Genomic DNA, 14,824 nt, shown 5'->3' with positions numbered 1-14,824 from the left:
TTTTGATGCTTTTAAAATTTTGTTTCGATGGCTGTAAATATTGCGCTTTTATTGTATATTTCATTTGCATTCTTGTCCATGAATGCTGCTCGCTGCTTTGGGAGCCTTGGGGTTAAGGCAGCGTGTAGATAAACCGTATCATACCATGGACTCACAGAGCTGGAAGGGGACCCCAAGAGTCATCTAGACCAACCCCCCTGCAATGGAAGAATCCTGCCCACACCAACATCCCTGGGTGGGCTCGAACCACCAACCTTCTGGTGCAACAGCCGGGGGCACCGACCCAAAGCAAGAAAAGCCCGGCAGGTTTACTAGGTCTCTCACAGTGGGAAGCAGCCCTGGTGTTGCTTTGCAGCAGCTGACATTTAGGGATAGACTTCCCCTGTATCTGGAGGTTCCACTGAGCAGTCCCCAGCAGTCCTTACCTTGGCCAGCTGCCCTTGCTGGGTCTTCACCTCGCTGTGCGCCTTCAGCAGCTCCTGCCTGAGCTCCGTGCAGGCCAGCTCCAGCTGGTCCCTCTCCCCCCGGGCTCCCTTCAGCATCTCCTGCATGGCGCCGGGGTCCCCGCCCCGCCCAACGGTGTCCATGTCCGCCGCCTTCTGCTTGGCACTGTCCAGCTGGGCCCGAAGCGAGCCGTTTTCAATCCTCAGCCCCTCCAGGGCCACCTTGCAGTCCTCCAGGGCCCTGGCCAGGCCAGCTGTGCCCTGCCTCTCCGCCTCCAGCAGGCCTCCCAGCCGCTCGGCCTCCTCCCGCAGGCCCCGTGTGGCCGCCTGGGCTTCCTGGTGCTCCCTCTCCAGGCCGCGCAAACTGCTGGTCAGCTGCTGCTGGATGTTGAGCAGCTTCTCCCGCTCAAACTGGGCCTTCTCCTGCAGCTCCCCGCAACGCTGCTCCAGCTCCTGGATGGTCTTGGCCTTGCCATCGTCGCCGGCCGGCCGCTCCTGCAGGAGGGCCGCCAGCTTCTCGTTCTCCTGGCCGAGCTGCTCGGCTCTCTCGCGGTGCTGCCGGAAGGAGCCCTCCAGCAGGGCCTTCTCCTCGGCCAGCCGCTCGTTCTCGGCCGTCAGCTCCTGCACAACCTGCTGCTGGTCGGAGAGCTCCTGCAAGGTGGCCTGCAGCTCCTCGGCCGTGCAGTGGTGGTTCTCCTCCATCCTCTGGATCCGCTCCGTCAACGAGGCCACCGAGAGGTCGCTGGCGTTGTTGGGGGAGCTCCCGGCGGGGGAGTCCTGCGGGGCTTGGGAGGGGTGGCTCCCCGACGACGGGGGCCTGGACGGCGCCTCCACGATGTGCTCAAAGTCCGAGGCGTCCGGAGACAGGGACGCCTTGGTGACGTCGCTGCTGGACGACCCCGAGTTCCGCAGGGGGGCACCGCCGTTGGCGCGGAGGTTCCCGGGGGGCTGCATGGGGCTGCCGAAGCTCGACTCCTGCGTGGTGGGGGTGGCAAGGCTGCTGCCGCAGCCCCCACTGCTGCTCAGGGTGTCTGACAGCGGTGACTGCTCCAGGCGGCTGAGTTTCTCTCTCAAGAGGCGGTTCTCCTCCCTGAGGCTCACCAGCTCCCTCTGGAAAGCCCGGTTCTGGTCCTGGAGGGTGTGGACTAGGGGCTCCCCCTCGGCTGGCGACACCCCTGCGGGGTGGTCCAGCTCGCAGTGCACCCATTCTCGGTCCTGGTGCTTCTTCAGCTCGCTCCGGAGCTTGGTGATCTCGGAGTCCTTCGTCTTGGCCTCGGCCAGCAGCCCCTTGACTTGCGACTCCAGCGTGGCCTTATCGCCGGTGTCCCCCTCATTCTTGCACTTGGGGGCCGGGCGCGAGTGCTTGGTGGGCGTCGGCGCCCCAGAGGAAGTGGGGCTGGGCTGAGCCTTCCTGGGTCTCAGGGCCGCCTTCTCTCTGCCCGGGGCAGTCGACAGCTCCCGCGGGGCTGGGATCCCAGTACGCTTTGCCGACGGGATGGAACCTGGGAGAGCAGGAATAGAAAGGCAGTTAACGCCTGGAGCATAAGGGCTTGAGAAGAGCTTGATGGGAAATCAACCATCAGGATTCGAACACAGGGCCGCACCCTCCCCCCTGCAGTTCCCAGCAACTGGGATTCCGAAGCATTGCTGCCTCCAATAGCGGTGGCAGAGCACAGACACCATGGGCTAGTAGTAGCCATTGATAGCCCTCTCCTCCTCCGTGAATTTGTCTCCTCCTCTTTTAAAGCCATCCAGGTTGGCGGCTATCACTGCCTCCAGTGGGAGGGAGTTCCGCAGTTTAACTACACACTAGGCGAAGAATGACTTTAGTGCAGACGGTGTGGTTAAAGCCGTGGACCTGGGAGACAAGCGTTCGAATCCCCTCTCGACCATGAAGCTCCGTGGGTGACCTCGGGCCAGTCGCCATCTCTTAGCCTAACCTACCTCACAGGGTTGTTGTGAGGGTGAAATGGGAAAGAGGAGAACCAGGTACACCACCTTAAGCTCCCTGGAAGTACAAGGTGGTATGCAAATGTAATAAACAAACAACAAAATAATTCCCTCTGCCCTGAATCTCCCAGCAATCAGCTTCTTTGTATGCCCACGAGTTCTTATATTCTCCTATGTTCTTATCCTGTTTTAAAGACATCCAAGTTGGGGACCACCCCTGCCTCCTGTGGCAGGGAGTTCCATAGTTTAGCTGTGCACTGGAATATGAGTTCTAGTTTTACGAGAGAGGGAGAAACACTTTTCGCTATCTCCGTCCGGGCATAGTTTTATCCACTGACTTGCCTTTTCTCGAAACTTTTCTCTGAATCTGCGACTCCTGGGGCAGCCCCCCCCCCCGCCCAGTGTGGAGAGGGATGCAGAAGACAGCGGTTGGCCCTCACCTACTCCCTTCCCTGGCTCTCACCCCAACCTCCACCTGCACACTACAGCAATTGTGAGCGCGAACTCTGGGGGGGGGGGGCAGCGGGCCAACCTTTCCACTGGGGGAGCGAAGCCTGGCGGAACAAAAGCTCCGTTTGAGGCGGGTGCCATTTCCCTCCACCCCAGAGATGACCTTCAGAGGGAGCCTGCCCGCCTCTCTGCTGGCGGAAAGGCCCCAGGCACCCTGCATGGAATGCAAGGGCAGGCCGCGACCCGGAGAGATCGCGAGCTGCGCTCTCTTGCCAGAAACTGCGAGGAGGGAAAGATCCGGCCAAAAGGAAACAGAGAGAGAGAGAGTCTCCCGGGCAGTCCCCCAACAAGGCGCCCCCAGCTCTGAAAAGCCGGGTGCTGAGAATCGAGTGGGACAGGCACACACTCGGTTCTGCCACCTCCCCAAAAAATCCCAGCAAAAAAAAGGGGAAGAGTTTATATTTTATAGTGTACGCTGTTCTAATAGCGCAAGAAAAGCCTGCTGGATCAGGCCAGTAGCCCATCTAAGTCCAGCACAGTGTTTTCACAGTGGCCAACCCCATTGCCTCTCTTCTGGGAAGCCTGCAAGCAGGATCCGAGCACAAGAGCCCTCCCGCCTCCTGCAGTTTCCAGCAACAGGGATTCAGAAGCATGGCTGCCTCCGGCGGTGGAGGCAGAGCGCAGCCATTCTGGCTACTAGCCATCAATAGCCCTTTCCTTCTCCGTGACCTGGCCCCGTCCTCCTTTAGAGCCACCCAAGATGGTGGCCATCCCTGCCTTCTGGCGGAGCAAGTGCCGTAGGTTTAAATATGTCGCCTCTTGCTCACTTTCTCTCTGGACTAAAAAGTCCCAAACCTTATTTCATAGGGGAGTCACTAGCTGTGATGATTGTATGGCGGAGGGTTGGACTAGATGAGCGCTAGGGGCCTTCCAACTCTATGATTCCATGTTTCTCTCTCTCTCTCTCTCTCTCTCTCTCTCTCTCTCTCTCTCTCTCTCTCTCTCTCTCTCTCTACACACACACACACAGGCAGAAAGGGGACAACAAGCACCACCCAAACTATTCTGCATCACAAGGGGGTTGGGCTAGATGACCGCTAGGGGTCCCCTGCCAACACTACAATTTTGCATTTTGCATACATTGCTGAAATGTAAAAAGGGGGGAAATGTGTGTGTGTGTCATAGCTGCCAAATTATCCCTTTTTTAAAGGGATTTTCCCTTATGCTGAATAGGCTTCCTCGTGAGAAAAGGGAAAACTTGGCAGCTATGGTGTGTGTGTGTGTGTGTGTGTGTGTGTGTGTGTGTGTGTGTGTGTAAATAAATAAGCAAACAACGACCGAGAGCAAGAGAGAGAGAGAGAGCTGTTTTCCTCCTTGCATTAATTAGGTGGTTGCGTGCACCTGGCTTTTTCCAAACAAATAAAAACCCAGCCAAGAACACAGAGCACCACCAATTGCTTCTCCTCCCTCCACCGCAACCCGGTATGGACAAGTGTGGATGGAAAGCCTTTCAGCCTGGAGGTGGCAAAGGAATTCCTGGCTTGGCAAAGGGGAGCAGATCGGCTTTCGCGGCCGATCGGGGTCCAGCTCCAACCAGCCGGCCCTCCATGACCTCATCCGGGAAACTTCTGCCCAACCTGCTCCAGGCCAGCGCAGCCCGTCGCTCCCTCTTGAAGGCCCCCAGCTTCCTTCTGCCATATTTGATGGGGCCGGGAGGAAATCTGGCTTTGCCCAAACCCCCAGGGACGTTTGTTCATTGGCCTGAGTCATCTGTTCCCGTTTGTGGCTCTGGTGAGGGTCCCGGTCGGTTGCCAAACTCCAAGTGGGGAACGAAAGGGAGGAGGGAAAGAGATGCGTCTCGGGGAACTGGGTTCAAGGCCCTTCCTTCACCAACGGGCTTGCCAGGAGTTCCTGCTGGTGGCCACCCCAACGTCCCGGGCCAAGTTTAAGGACTGGTGTCACAGGGATGTTTTTGGCCCCGGGGCCATGGCTGCAGTCGTTCCAAAAGTAAATGAAATCAAACCAATACTGGCTACAGGAAGATGTTATGCTGCCTTATTCCAAGTCAGACTGTTGAGCTCAGGGATGCCTGCACTGACTGGCAGCGGATCGCCAGGGAGTCTTTGGCACAGCTGTGCCTGAGAGGCAACAGGGACTGAACCTGGAACTCTGCCACTCAGCTGCAGCCCTTTCCCTGGAAAACAAGTCAAGTTTCTAGCCCTCATGGCCTGGGACAAACAGCCAGCTTCAGCAGAAAGCTGCCTTATACTGTCAGACCACTGAGCCTATGCTCAGTGTTGTCTACGTGGACTGGCAGCAGCTCTTCGGGGTTTCCAGTGGGGGGGGGGGCATTTCTCTGGTCCTGCCTGGAAATGCCATCGGGTCCTTCTGCATGCAAAACTGAGCTGTAATGCTCCCCCATAAAGTTGACTTGCAGAGGGCGCCCCCCCCCTCATCATTGACAACCAAAAGTTACAAAGTGTGGTTCAAGAATTCAAAAATCCTGGCAGGGAATCCTGCCAACGAGCACCACGTTCTACATCAGATTTTAAGAAGATTGCCTGCTGGATCAGGCCAGTGGCCCATCTAGTCCAGCATCCTGTTCTCACGGTGGGCACTCAGATGACTGCATGGGAGACCAGGAAGCAGGATCTGAGCACAAGAGCAACTCTCCTCTCTCGTGGCTTCCAACAAGTGGGCTTCAGAAGCTGAGCAGAGCACAGCCATCCTGGCTAGTGACTGCTGATAGCCCTCCCCTCCATGAATTACCCCTCCTACTGAACTACCCGGGTGGTTGCATCTATGGCCAGCTCTCAGAAAGGTGGTGGTGGAGTTGGGGGGGGGGGCTGGCTTATACTGGCTACAACCACTGAGTCCCAGATCCCTGCAGCTGCAGAAATGCAGCCGGGGTGTAAGGGGGGGGGAAGCTGTTGGCTCCACAGCCAAAGAATGCCTGCACTATCTCCTTCCTTCCCCCCGCCCTCTGCAAAAAAACACTGAGCCCTTTGTCTTTGGCCTTCTATTATGCCTGTAACGCAACACAGAGCTGTTCTGTGCCTCCTTTTGGTGCAAAATAGCCCCCTCCTTTCTCCCAGCCCCCTGAATTCTGAGTCTCTCTCTCTCTCTGTGTGTGTGTGTGTGTGCTGGGGGGGGGTGCTGGTCATCTTTCCTTCAGCCTGCTATTCACCACCCTCTGTCTGATCCTACAGTGGGAGAGCCCCAGATTTGCATGCAGAAGGCATCTCCAGGTAGGAATCAAATAATCAGAGTTGGAAGGGACCCCCAAGGGTCATCCAGTCCAGCCCCCTGCAATGCAGGACTCTCAGCTAAAAGCATCCAAGACAGATGGCCATCCAAACTCTGGTTAAAAACCTCCATGGAAAGAGAGTCCACAACCTCCTGAGGGAGGCCGTTCCACTGTCAAACAACCCTTACTGAATGATGTTTAGCCAGAATCTCATTTCTTGTAACTTAAAGCCATTGGAAAGAGCCCTTCAATGGAGGAATGGACTCTCTTGGGAGGTGGTGGAATCGCCTTCCTTGAAGGTTTGCAAGGAGAGGTTGGATGGCCCTCTGTCAGGGATGCTTCAGCTGGGACGCCTTCATTGCAGGGGGTTGGACTAGATGGCTCTTGGGGGTCCCTCCCAACCCTATGATTCTGTGATTCCTACCTGCCATTCTCTTCTTTCTCAAGAGAATGTGCAGCAAATTGGACACAGAGTGGGGAGCAGCCCAATACACAGCGGCAATAGCACAAGGAGGAGGGGCGGCTGTCAAAAGCCCCACATAACCGGATGTGTATAATTTGGTTTGGTTTGCATTTAAACATGAGCCTGTCTAAACGGCGCTTCCCGAAACAGTATGCAAACCGAGACACAGCTCTCTTTCGACACAGTTCTCCAGCCCAGCAATGAGTCCATGGATGTTTGGGTTAGGGGGACAGTGTACCTGAAAAGGCATTTATTGGCAAAAAGGTTTTTGAAAATGCATCCCATCAGGGAGGGCTATCAGCAAACCGAGAAAGAAATGTGGAGAAGTGACTTGAAAGATGGGGGGAAATAAAGAGATGGAGAGAAACCCAAATTGGCCGAATCGACCCTCCCCATAGCAGTGCTAAACACCGTGAATGGAGAACAGGGAACGCTTTTCACAAGGGGTAGCGCATCTCTCTAATCCTCTTTTAAAGCTGCCCAGGTTGGTGGCCACCGTTGGCTCCTGCGGGAGGAAGTTCCACAGTTCATCGATGCTAATGGGTGCCTTGCGCTCTGGTCGGTTTCTGTGGAGCTGAACTGAACAATTTAGGAAGGGCTGGCGAGGGGAGACTCAGCCCACCCACAAAAAGAGGGGCGTGGCAAGGACCACCAACCCCAAGGATGCAAATTAACCCTCCTGGCTCAGCTATGGGCGTCGTAGCAAATTTCCAGAAAGCGGGGGGGGGGCAGGCAAAAAGCAAGAAGTGAAAAGAGACAGAATGGCGAGAACAAAGAGAGGAAATAATAAGAAGAGAAAGACAGAAACGGAAAGGCAGGGAGGAACAAATAAGAGACTTATCAAAGACTGAGGCAGCGTTTGTGGGGGGAGGAAGAGGCAGACAGGAGCGTTTCGGCAAAGATACAACAGCAGTTTCCACTGAGATCATAGGCTTGCTGGACAGACAAGAGTCCGGCAGGGGGAAGGCGGAAGCGGGAAGGCCTGCAGAACAGATATGCTGTCTATTATTGTGCTTTGTTTTTATTATTACGCTCTGTAAAATGTTTTTACTATTGTACACCGCACCGGGATCTTCTGGTAAAGGGTGGTATATAAATCAAAGAAATACTAAATAATAATAAAGCCATCTCGGCTGATGGCCGTCACTGCCTCCTGTGGCAGGGAGTTCCATAGTTTAACTATGTGCCACTTGAAAAAGTGGGGGCCATTATCTTCTGGACTTTACCACTCGGCTCGGCCTTCTCAGCCTCGTGGCGGCGCTGGCTCTGAAGGTAGGGAGCCGCCAGGTGGCCCTCGGACTTTGCGCGCCAAAGAGACACTCCAGCCGCGAGAAGCCACCATGCCGTTGCCTGGAGCTGTGCCTCTGTTTGCAGAGGGGTGAGTCAGAGAACCAACACCCGGGCGATGTGGCTAATCTTCCTGCCCTGGGCCTGCCGTCTCCCCAGGCAGGTATGAAGAAAGCTCCCAGGTGGGAGCAGACGGAACCGACTCTCTCTCTCTCTCTGTGCAGTCGCCGGGCCGGTTTGTGTTTGCAATTGGTATCGCCCCCTCCAGATCTTTCATTCCTACGGCCTCCAGAGATGCCTGCCCTCTGGGCCTCGCCACCGATCCGACAGGCTGGAACCGGAATGCAAGCACATCGGAAGAGAGCCTGGCTGCTGGATCAGACCAAAGGAGGCCCAGCATCCAGCTCTCACGGGGGCTAACACTCAGCCATCACTGACGGCAAGTGAAGTCAAATGGAAAGCGAGGGCAGCGAGATATAAATGGACGCCAGAAGAGCCTGGCCACTGAATCAGGCCCAAGGCCAGCATCCTGTCCTCATTGTGACCAACCAGGTGTCAGCTAGGGCTATATGTTGCCATCACTGATGGCAAGTGAGGCCTGATGGAGAGTGAGGGCAGTGTGGTGATGTAAATGGTCCTCACAGTGGCCAACCAGATGTTGCCAAGCAGTTGGCACACAGAGGGATTTACTGCCTCTGACCGTGGAGGGAAAATACAGCCGTTCTGCCTTGTAGCCACTGATACCCTTACCATCCATGGAACGAGTTTGTGGCCGCCACTGACCTTTCATAGAATCATAGAGTTGGAAGAGACCACAAGGGCCATCCAGTCCAACCCCCTGCCAAGCAGGAAACACCATCAAAGCATTCTTGACATATGCCTGTCAAGCCTCTGCTTAAAGACCTCCAAAGAAGGAGACTCCACCACACTCCTTGGTAGCGAATTCCACTGCCGAACAGCTCTTACTGTCAGGATGTTCTTCCTAATGTTTAGGTGGAATCTTCTTTCTTGAAGTTTGAATCCATTGCTCCGTGTCCGCTTCTCTGGAGCAGCAGAAAACAATCTTTCTCCCTCCTCCATATGACATCCTTTCATATATTTGAACATGGCTATCATATCACCCCATATCACCTTTGTAGGAGCAAATTTCATATCAGAAACCTGAGTAAATTATAAAGATCACAACTCTTCTCTTTCTGAGCTTCATCCGGAAAGATATAAACTTGTCACAGCAGCTGTGTTCCTTGTTCCCTGGAAATCTTATTCAGCCTCTGAAGGTTTCACTGCTTGTGGCACTACTGCCCCACCCTTTCTACCATTTCTTTGCAACTCCTGAGGACTAGAAACTTGTCCCGGCTCCGGCTCCTCTTTGAAGGGAAAGCCAAGATTCTGAAGACAATGACGCAATGCTCCAACTTCCCCACCACCCCTTAGTTTTGCGCAGGGATGTCTCTGACCTGGAGTGCCCTCTTGGATCAGAACAAAAAAAGGTCCATTTAGACCAGGTCTCCTGTTTCCAACAGGGGGCAGCCAACGCCCACCCACCCATTCACAACAAAGCATAAAAGCTCAGTCCTGTTATTCATCTGCCAGTGCCTGGAATTCAGAGGTATACTGCCTCGGAACATGGAGGCTTTGCTGTGATGTGTGGTAGAGGCATGGAAGATCACGGTATTTTGAGGTCACTCCCCAGGCTGCAGGTGACTGTACTGCACAGGGAAGATATTTTTCCACAAGGAAGCTGCAAACAAGGGAGGTGGGGGCCCTACCCCAGGAAGGAATGCTGCTTGGGTTGCTGGGGGGGCTGATACCGTAGTGGTGCCTGGATGCCTGCGGCTGGTAGGGCAGGCTGGGAGGAGAGAGAGAGATTTATCCAGCTAGGCAAAAAACCTTACTGATGTTAATCCCATTGTTGCCAGATAAGAATCGCCAATAATTGCCTGGCTCTTATCTGCAAATGCTCCAAATCTTTACTCATTTTAAAAATAAAAAATTAAAAAAAATCCCCTTGAGAGGCAGGTAGGATCACATGACCTGGTGGACTTCAAATAAATAAATGTTCCTGGGGAGAGAGAAGGAAAAGGACTCATTTCAAGGTTCTGAACTGGTTAGACTGAAGAGATTTAATTGAGCAAAAAGTTATCCCAGATTAAACAGGTAGATTATATAATTAAGTGTGGACCAGCAGTAGCAGTGTGCCAGCCGGCCAGGCAGGCATGCCCCTTTTAGGATACTCCATTACACCCCCTCCCGGTTTTCTGCCCCCTCCTGCAAAGCAGTCAGTGAGCATTCTACCCCTGCGCTTCCTCTGCCATTAACTGCAAAAGTGACGAAGTTGGACATTTGCTCTGCATTAAACTATTTAATGATGTTTTCATGATTTCATTGCACATCCCCACATTTCTCAAGAAAAGGCAGGAAGCTGCCCTCTCCTGAGCCAGGCCACTGGGACCATCCATCTCAGCACCGGCTGCACTGACTGGCAGCATCTCTTCAGCATTTCAGGTGGGTGGGGGACATTCCCAGACCTGTCTGGAGAGGCTGCCAGGAACTGAACCGGGGACTTTCCTATGCTAAGGAGGCAGTTCTACTAAGCTACTACCTTTTCCTTAAATGAGTTGTCAGTTCAGAAATACTTTTCTACATGAATAAATTCTGAGCGGTGCCTGCAAAAAGGTGAAAGCAGGTTCCTTGTGTCAGAAAGGCACTTTCTTTTGCCTGCATACAGTTTTCTGTCAATCAGTTAAAGAGACGAAAGAAATGTTCACAGCATCATGCGAGTTTTCATCAGCTTGAAACTCTTTTATTTTCAAGTCCTTGAGCATTTCCTTACATTGTAAAAGAGGTGAAGAACCCTACAATGGCAGGGGTTGCCCCAGAAGTCCCCTAGTCAATGCTAGAAATTCACAGCTCCCCAAGAGATGGCTTGCAATGACGCCCCAAGCAGCCGGTGGAAGCTGGAATGAGGACAGCAATTCAGAGATGCAACTCTAAACACTGGTTTGCCCCAAACACAGGACCCTAAGGAAGAAGCTCAACATCACGCTAAAACAATAGTTCCATCAGGGCAAGCATAAGGACTTGCCAGACAGAACGATCACTGCCTCTCCTTGGGTTCTCTCAAGCACCCCAATTTGGGGAGCGTAGGGGGGGTTGTGGGAGGAGCAGAGGGGGAAGCTCACTTGCACAAGTCCTTGAGAAAGGTTTCTGCTGGTGGGAATCGGCATGCGAATCCCGCCCTACCAAGAGCTGCCCGTTGGGGATTGAAGCCTGGACCTTCTGAGCTGGGACACCGCTGAGCTGTGGCCCCTTCTCTGCAAAAATAATGTTAAGATTTCAGTCCTCGTGGTGGTTCTGAATAAAGGAGGGAATGGAACAGTAACAAAGGAAGCTGTCTTCTACAGAGCCAGGCCATTGGGAGCATCCAGCTCAGTACTGCCTGCACTGACTGGCAGCAACACTCCAAGGCTTCTGGCAGGGTCTCTCTCCCAGCAACACCTGGAGATGCCAGTGGGGACCGAACCTGGGACCTTCTGCATGCAAAGCAGACGCTCTCCTAGCGAGTCACGCCCTCTGCCAAACCAGCCCTCAACAAAATGCAAGGAAACGCTTGAGTGGGAACGCAACACAACAAGGCAAGGGGGAAATCCAAGATATCCCGGCGTGAGGCAGTCCACTTAAGCACAGAGCCGGCTGGATCCTGTGGGCCGGATTAAGCCCATCAGACCTTCTCATTTGGCCCACATAATTGTTTTGGTTAAGCCAGATCCACTTCCCCTACACCTGATGTCACCAGCACACTAGGGAAATACTGCAAACATACCCACCTTTTCTGCCTGCATGTGCAAAAAAAAAAGGGGGGGGAGTGTCACCTGACATGAGGCAATGCACAAGTGGGTGGACCAACCACCTGTCAAACTCTGCCTGCGGGGTGTGTGCAGGTAAGGATTTGGCCTGCAGGAATGGATCCGGTTTGCTCCCCACGCCTGCTTTGCAATACTGCTGTCAGTCTCCTTTCTAGGAAACCTAGGGCTTGCTGGCAAAGTCTTGGGTTTTTGATTCTTGCCCGAGAAAAAACAATTAGCCGGGCTGGGTTGGAGGTTAAACCTGTCTCTCTTCCTTTCTTTTTCCTTCACCCGTCAAGGAAGCAGCTTCCGCGCCAGGAGATTAATCATTATCCACACCCCTCCAAGGGGGCAGAACCCACGGAGGCAAGGACATCAGGCTTTGCTACGGTTTAGGGAGGCGGGAAGAGTGGAGCGTGGCTCCGGTGGAGAGAAAACTGCAGCGGGAAACCCAGAGTGGATGACGGATCAGACACCACCCCTGGCCAAAGGAATGAGGAGATCGGGTTTGGGGGAATCCACCACCCTCCTGCAAAGTGGGACTGATGCTCAAAGTGCCATTACTCTTGTCTCTCGCTCACTTACACACATAGAATCATAGAACCGGGGGCTGGGAGAGCCACATGTTACCTGGAAGGAAAGGTTAATTTGCACGCCTAAAATTATTAACGGATCATCAACTTCTAATTAAAACAAAAGCTTCATCCCTGCATTTTTTGAAAGATGAGCCTGTCAAAATCAAAAGTCGCTACTTTGAAAATAAATTATACAAAATGCACGGTTATTTCAGAAAGCAGACATTGAGGACGGAGTCTCCCCATCTTGTCCTGTCTCCCCACATCTTCTGTGCTGTTCCAAAATTTCATTTTATTTCTCTGCAGGCACTGCCACCTAAACCACAGACAAATCGATTTCACCCTGGCCTAATCCTCTGGCCAAACGCTCCTGTCAATGAAATATCATTAACAAATTGATGATTGAAAGAGGGCTGGGGAAATGCCCTAGTTTATTAGTGCCTAACGGGGCTTTTGGTTTGACTGGGGGGAAAGCCATCACCCGTCCGAAGCCACAGTTTCAACCTCCAAAGGTCACCCAGAATGCAGAGCAGGGCCAGGCAGCCAAACCACACTTCGTCCGTCCCTGCTCCCAGATTTAAACTGGAGGGACCCTTCGCTTTTATACCTGGAAAGGTTTCCTTTCGGGTTGGAAGAGTATGATTAATCTCCCCCCCCACAACACTTTTCAAGGAGTCTCCGACCACCCCTGAACAACTTTCTGCTCGGCACGTGCCTCCTGAATGGATGTTAGCAAGCCTGGAACAGGAACTCGCACAGAGAGGCAATACGCCAACTCCTCCGAAGGCAAGACGTTCTTAAAGAGTGCCTTGAACCGTTGATAACAGAGGATGGGTTGGTGGCCTCTGCCTGGATGTATGGAATTATTCCACAATGAACGGCCATTCAGTCACAAGTGGGTGACCCTAAGGCGCTTCAAGATGGTTGCTGTTTGGGAGTTTGCGCAATGATAGCCAACTGAATAGAACAGGGGTCCCCAAACTAAGGCCCGGGGGCCGCATGCGGCCCAATCACCTTCTAAATCCAGCCCGTGGACGGTCCAGGAATCAGCATGTTTTTACATGAGTAGAATGTGTCCTTTTATTTAAAATGCATCTCTGGGTTATTTGTGGGGCTTAGGAATTTGTTCATCCCCCCCATATAGTCCGGCCCCCCACAAGGTCTGAGGGACAGTGGACCGGCCCCCTGCTGAAAAAGTTTGCTGACCCCTGGAATAGAACCATAGAGCTGGAAGGGACCCTAAGGGTCATCCATTTCAACCCGCTGGTAGGTTCTAGTATGACCCCCTGCAATGCAGGAATCTTTGCTAAAGCATCCCTGACAGGTGGCCATCCAACCTCTGCTTATAAACCTCCAAAGGAAGGAGAGGCCACCACCTCCTGGGGGAGATTGTCCCACGATTGAACGGCTCTTACTGTCAGAAGGTTCTTCTCTGATGTTGAGTCAGAATCTCCTTTCCTGCAACTTGAAGCCATGTGTTCGAGTCCTACCCTCCGGAGAAGGAGAAACCCAGCTTGCTGATTAAATAGTCAACATCATCTCATCTCCCTGCAAACAAATCTTTATTTTCATTTAACTACTACACTTATATCCACGCCTTTTTCTACAAGGACCTCAAGGTGGCCTGCATGGTTCTCCCTCTCCTCATTCAATGCCCCACAACAACAGTAGCTCTTGGTCTCTCTCTGCTTCACCATCAACACCCAGGTGGATTTAAAAGAATCTAGTAGTATATCTGCTCACGGAACTGCCTGGGGGGGGGGAAAGTGTGCTGTAACTTTTAATAATAATAATAATAAAGGCACCGTTTGGGCAGGAAACATTAGGCCGAGGCCAGACACAACAGCCGTGGTGGTTTACTGCTGAGGCATCCTGGTATGGGGAAAAGGGTTTGTTCTGGCATGTGGACCTCCTGCCTCCTACGAGTCACAACCTTGTAAATTCCATTTGCAGGCCTCCTCCTCCTCCTCCTTCGCAATCTTTTAGATTAAGCACAAACAATGGAGAAGCTCTGGTGGGGGGTGGGAAGGAGAGTCCTGTTATCAGATGCCCGGGGTCACTGTGTCTCTGCCCTTGCTCCCAGCAGAGTCACAGAATCATAGAACTGTAGGATGGGAAGGGGCTTTCCAAAGGCCATCTAGTCCAACCCCCTGCAATGCAGGAATCTCAACTAAAGCATCCATGACAGATGGTCATCCAACCTCCGCTTAAAAACCTCCAAGGAAGGAAAGTCCACCGCCTTCTGAGAGAGTCTGCTCCGCCATCAAACAGCTCTTAACTGTCAAGAAACTTTCTGAGTGGTTAGTCAGAATATCCTTTCTTGCAACTTGAAGCTATTGGTTCGAGTCATACCCTCCAGAGCAGGAGAAAACAAGCTTGCTCCATCCTCCATGTAACAGCCCTTCAGATATTTGAAGATGGCTCTCATACCTCCTCTTTTCCAGGCTAAACATCTCCAGCTCCCTCAACCATTCCTCATAAGGCTTGGTTTCCAGACCCTTGATCATCTGGTTGTCAACATCCTTTTTAAACTGTGGCGCCCAGAACTGGACAAACGTCCATTG

At 53.1% G+C, this 14,824-nt stretch overlaps 1 protein-coding gene across 3 annotated transcripts in view; it reads right to left on the bottom strand.

Moving 5' to 3' along the window:
- Positions 1 to 14,824, bottom strand: part of SPECC1 (sperm antigen with calponin homology and coiled-coil domains 1) — an 85,654-nt gene that overhangs the window by 43,332 nt on the left and 27,498 nt on the right. For all 3 annotated transcript variants that reach the window (XM_035139104.2, XM_035139106.2, XM_035139105.2), the window contains one exon: positions 426 to 1,945. In XM_035139104.2, coding sequence (XP_034994995.1) covers positions 426 to 1,945 — 1,520 coding nt within the window. The remainder of the gene's footprint in view (positions 1 to 425; positions 1,946 to 14,824) is intronic.

The sequence above is a fragment of the Zootoca vivipara genome, chromosome 15, assembly GCF_963506605.1.
Source record: "Zootoca vivipara chromosome 15, rZooViv1.1, whole genome shotgun sequence".
Classification (NCBI taxonomy): Eukaryota; Metazoa; Chordata; class Lepidosauria; order Squamata; family Lacertidae; genus Zootoca; species Zootoca vivipara.
Note: the sequence above shows the minus strand (reverse complement) of the source record. Positions and strands in the feature narration are given on the sequence as shown.